The sequence below is a fragment of the Sinocyclocheilus rhinocerous genome, unplaced genomic scaffold (assembly GCF_001515625.1).
Source record: "Sinocyclocheilus rhinocerous isolate Xijiao unplaced genomic scaffold, SAMN03320098_v1.1 scaffold1899, whole genome shotgun sequence".
Lineage (NCBI taxonomy): Eukaryota > Metazoa > Chordata > Actinopteri > Cypriniformes > Cyprinidae > Sinocyclocheilus > Sinocyclocheilus rhinocerous.
Window position 1 is genome coordinate 281,966 of NW_015660895.1, and position 4,276 is coordinate 286,241.

A 4,276-nucleotide genomic window follows, 5' to 3' on the forward strand; every position below is an offset into this window, starting at 1 on the left:
TTTTCCGCCACCATGTCCCTTTAGGAGCTCCGTAGATTCCTTTTACAGCACTGAACAGCACATTAATTTGAGTGGTATTCGCAAATGATGAGTGACGGTCGTAGCACTCTAAAAGAGTTTCGATCAGAGATGGTCTTATTATCGGGAGACACCAAGGTCCGCAGCTCTACCTTTGGAGAAAGCATTACGGCCAACTTGGATCACGTGTGCCTTGATGACCAATCATATTATAGTCTTGACGTCGTTGAATTTCTGTCAGAGTTGTGCGACAGTCAATGGCAGTTTACGGATACCATAACAATGGCTGTGTCCGAAATCACCCCCTATACCCTTAAATAGGGCACTATTTGAGGGAACAGCCATTTTTAGTGGTGTCCGACACCATAGTGGACCTTCTCGAGTGCACTCATTCAATCCCACAATGCACTGCAAAAACGAGTGTACAACTGCTGCACGCTCAACGGCTAAAGAATGCCCATAATGCACCGTGAGAGTCACGCGCCGAATGAATTCCCGCATCTCGCCAGAAGATAACGCCCGCAGCTGAATAATCAAGCCGTTCATTTTTACAAAGCGCTCATCCATGGCGTACAGCATAATGTACAACACGGGTATAAATTCATTGTAAATTGATTATTAAATTGTTTGATTAGGGTTTATACATAATTTCCGTGACAGAGTTCAAGATAACTATGCAAAAGCGGCATTCCTTCCGGTGCACTCAGTGTCCGAATTGACTACTCGTTTTCATTCACTCCTTCTAGTGAACTGAATTAGTGACCTAATGTAGGGAATAGTGAATGAGGGTATAGGGTGCGATTTCGGACACAGCCAATGAATGAGAGGTGTCGTAAACTGAATTCTACCCGTCGCAAAATTGTCCATGACTTCTCATATAAAATAGCATTATTGTTGGGTGTAAACTCAAAACAGATCAATCCAAACAAATGTTTAATGGCAAAAATGTTAGCCGACATGCTGTTGCTTCATGAAATGATAAGCTGTTTTCCCAGAAAAAAAAATCGCATCATATGACCCCTTTAAAGAGCCACCGTACGTCAGAGGAAAACATGGTGACGTCACATTTAAAAATAAACGCTGCATAATAAAACAACCCTATTTAAAGACAGAGCCCAGAGTCAGATATTAAACGTGCTTTCGTTTTATTGTGACGATTACCGCTTAAACATATAAACCACCTTTTTGAAGTGATTTTTGTGATAGTCTTAATAAACAGGTCTCCGCCTCTGTGATTTTGAATATATTGGTCAAAGGGCACCAATGGCGTATGCGTTGAGATCTGCGTTCAGAAGTAAGTCACATAGTTTGATCATCTAGCTGCATGTGTTCAAATACTCAACTGAACAATATTCACTATTTATATGAATGTTATTGTGATTAAGTAGTGAACGCTGGATCGACGAATGAAACCTGTAACTAAGAATACAATATATAAGTTGTGTTCGTTTTTTTTTAAACCATTTGATTCTAATGACAGTTTGAGGTTGTAATGGAAACATGTTGACTGTCTCACTGCAGCACACACACGGTACTGGGTTCAGTTCAGTTAACTGGGTGAAAGGTCACATACGCAATAATATGTAATTTCTCTCTTTAAGTGTAGAATTAATTACATTTATATTATGGACAAATCAAACGATATACCATGCCGTCGTAATTGCCAGTTGGAAACTGTGTATAAATAAAGAATATAATAATGCATAAATTGTGCAGATATGTCATCATATTATTTACGTTTAATTACGATTAATATTTGGACATATAAATCATAGCCTACATTTTTGTCATTACCTTACATAAACTATCTAAGATAACAATCAATTGTATAAGCTAAACAATCCATAATATGTATGTGTGTGTGTATTTGTGATCATTGAAACATATTTCATAGGGTAATAAACATTCTATTGTTCAATATTAAATAATACCTTAATATCAATAACCTTATAACTGTGTAACCTTTGACCTACAGGTCAAAAGTTTGGAATAATTATGTTTTTTATGTTTTTGAAAGAAGTCCTTTTTGATGTATTATTACAGGATTTATAATGTTTGTTTTCTATTTTACTATATTTTATTTTAAAATGTAATTTATTCCTGTGATGCAAAGCTGATTGTTTAGCAGCCATTACACCAGTCTTCAGTGTCACATGATCCTTCGGAAATCATTCTAATATGCTGATTTGGTGTTCAATTGTTATCAATTATTATTGGTGCTCAGTTATTAATAATGGTTGTTCAGTGTTCAAAACAGTTTTTGCTGCTTAAAACCGCAATGTTTTTTTTTCTTTCTTTCTGCGATAGATTCTGTGTTCAATGAAAGCATTTGAAATAGAAATCTTTTGTAACAATATAAATGTAATTTTTAATCAATTTAATGCATCTTTGCTGATTAAAATGATTAGTTTCTTCTTTTGAATGGTTTCAAAAAAGCAGTAAAAACTGGTTTCAACATTGATAATGAGAAATGTTTCTTGAGCACTAAATCAGCATATTAGAATGATTTCATATGATTCATTTCAACTTTAAGACATTTTTATGATTCCAAATGTTTAACGTGTAGTGTAGTGTTCCAAATGTTTAACGTGTAGTGTAGTGTTCCAAATGTTTAACGTGTAGTGTAGTGTTCCAAATGTTTAACGTGTAGTGTAGTGTTCCAAATGTTTAACGTGTAGTGTAGTGTTCCAAATGTTTAACGTGTAGTGTAGTGTTCCAAATGTTTAACGTGTAGTGTAGTGTTCCAAATGTTTAACGTGTAGTGTAGTGTTCCAAATGTTTAACGTGTAGCAAATTCCTCACCACGATTTGCTTAAAATGCCCTTATTTTAATGGCAATTTGTGAATTGAATTTAAAGTGCTAGAACACCTGTGTGAACTATAAATCCAGATCCATATGTATTAGGGCATTTAGTCAGTAATCAACTATTACTCACCTGTTTAGTAGTTTAATTTTGACAGCTGTGTCCTATGTTAGAAGTGTAAACCTGTGTATTTGGTCTGTGTTTTGTGATTAGAACAGGTTCTGTTGATACCGTTCCTGAACGCTGTTAGAGGAATGTCTTCATCAGGAGGACCGACACCCCCCTTCACAACCCTGTCAGTCACCCGGCCAGCTGAGCCCATCACTCACGTCGAGTTCTGCCGCCCGGAGAAACGCAATGCAATGAACAAGGCATACTGGCTGTATGACGTCCATGTCTATATCAAATGCTATGAATAATTCATTTATTTCATTTTATTTCCTTTAAGATTTCCTGAAATGCTTCGCAAGCAATCATTTCACAAGAGTAGAATGACATTAATAGTAATATTTTAAGCATTAAAATGTATATCTCATCATTTATGCTGGAAAGAGTGCCCATTTTATGCCATTTCTATGGTAAAATGTCCTTATTTGAATGGCAGTATTAGATTGGAATTTAAAGTGCACATTGATCTCAGTTGCAATCGTGTCATGAAAGGGTTAGCGATGTACATGTTATTTTGCTGAATTACTGTATGTCTGTGTTAATTTTTGTTTGACCTTCAGTGAAATGGTTGACTGCTTCAGTCAGATAGCTCAAGACTCAGAGTGTCGTGTCGTGGTTTTCTCAGGTGCTGGAAAGCTCTTCACTTCAGGTAAAGCTATCTTACCAAATAAAATGACCAAATGCTAGTCTAGGCCTTTTGTTTTATTGTTTATATATATATTTTTTTATTTTTTTTGGTCAGACTATTTTTCATAATATGAAAATACATTTGCATGATGTTTCATCACAAAAATGTTTTGACAACTGGTAACTGAGTAGAACATTCTTCATTTTGACCAAATCAGGGTTCTACAGTGCGACCATTTCAGTCGCATTGAAATTTTTTTAGGAGCATCAGTGCGACTGACCCGATCATCATCATACTTGTGATTGCGCTCAGGGGAGCTTCAAAGGTTTCTACGTGTTTTTGCAGCGTTGAGTAATGTATCACAGACATATCTCACAAATCCTTTCATAAGCAAAGTGTAGACAGGATGTAAATAAGAGATTCATTACGCAGTGTAGAGAGCTTCGTTGATTATAAATGTGAGATCGAGATAAACTAAGATGAGTGACAGTTTTAATTATTTTGAAGGGAGTTTGTAAATGTGATACTGATTTAATACAAATACAATTCAATAAACAAGAAGTTAATATTAAGTGACTTACATTGTCTGACTATAACACTATTGTCTGATTTTGCTCTATTTCGTCGTCGAAAATAGTTTAAAACAAAGACACAGCGG

At 35.6% G+C, this 4,276-nt stretch overlaps 1 protein-coding gene across 1 annotated transcript; it reads left to right on the top strand.

Annotated features, from left to right (window-relative positions):
- Window positions 1-1,138: 1,138 nt before the first annotated feature.
- Window positions 1,139-3,677, top strand: LOC107726112 (delta(3,5)-Delta(2,4)-dienoyl-CoA isomerase, mitochondrial-like). Its single transcript, XM_016535616.1, has 3 exons — window positions 1,139-1,312; window positions 3,036-3,204; window positions 3,551-3,677. Exons 1-3 carry the CDS (start codon window positions 1,282-1,284, stop codon window positions 3,675-3,677), a joined length of 327 nt encoding a protein of 108 aa, XP_016391102.1. The 5' UTR covers window positions 1,139-1,281.
- The last annotated feature ends 599 nt before the right edge of the window (window positions 3,678-4,276 follow it).

What these genes read in the sequence shown, in the direction of transcription:
- LOC107726112 (XM_016535616.1), top strand. Translation starts at nt 1,282, where the DNA reads ATGGCGTATGCGTTGAGATCTGCGTTCAGAA. An exon ending in GTTGAGATCTGCGTTCAGAA is followed by an intron (nt 1,313 to 3,035) that starts GTAAGTCACATA and finishes TTTTGTGATTAG; the next exon opens with AACAGGTTCTGTTGATACCG. An exon ending in ATGAACAAGGCATACTGGCT is followed by an intron (nt 3,205 to 3,550) that starts GTATGACGTCCA and finishes TTTGACCTTCAG; the next exon opens with TGAAATGGTTGACTGCTTCA.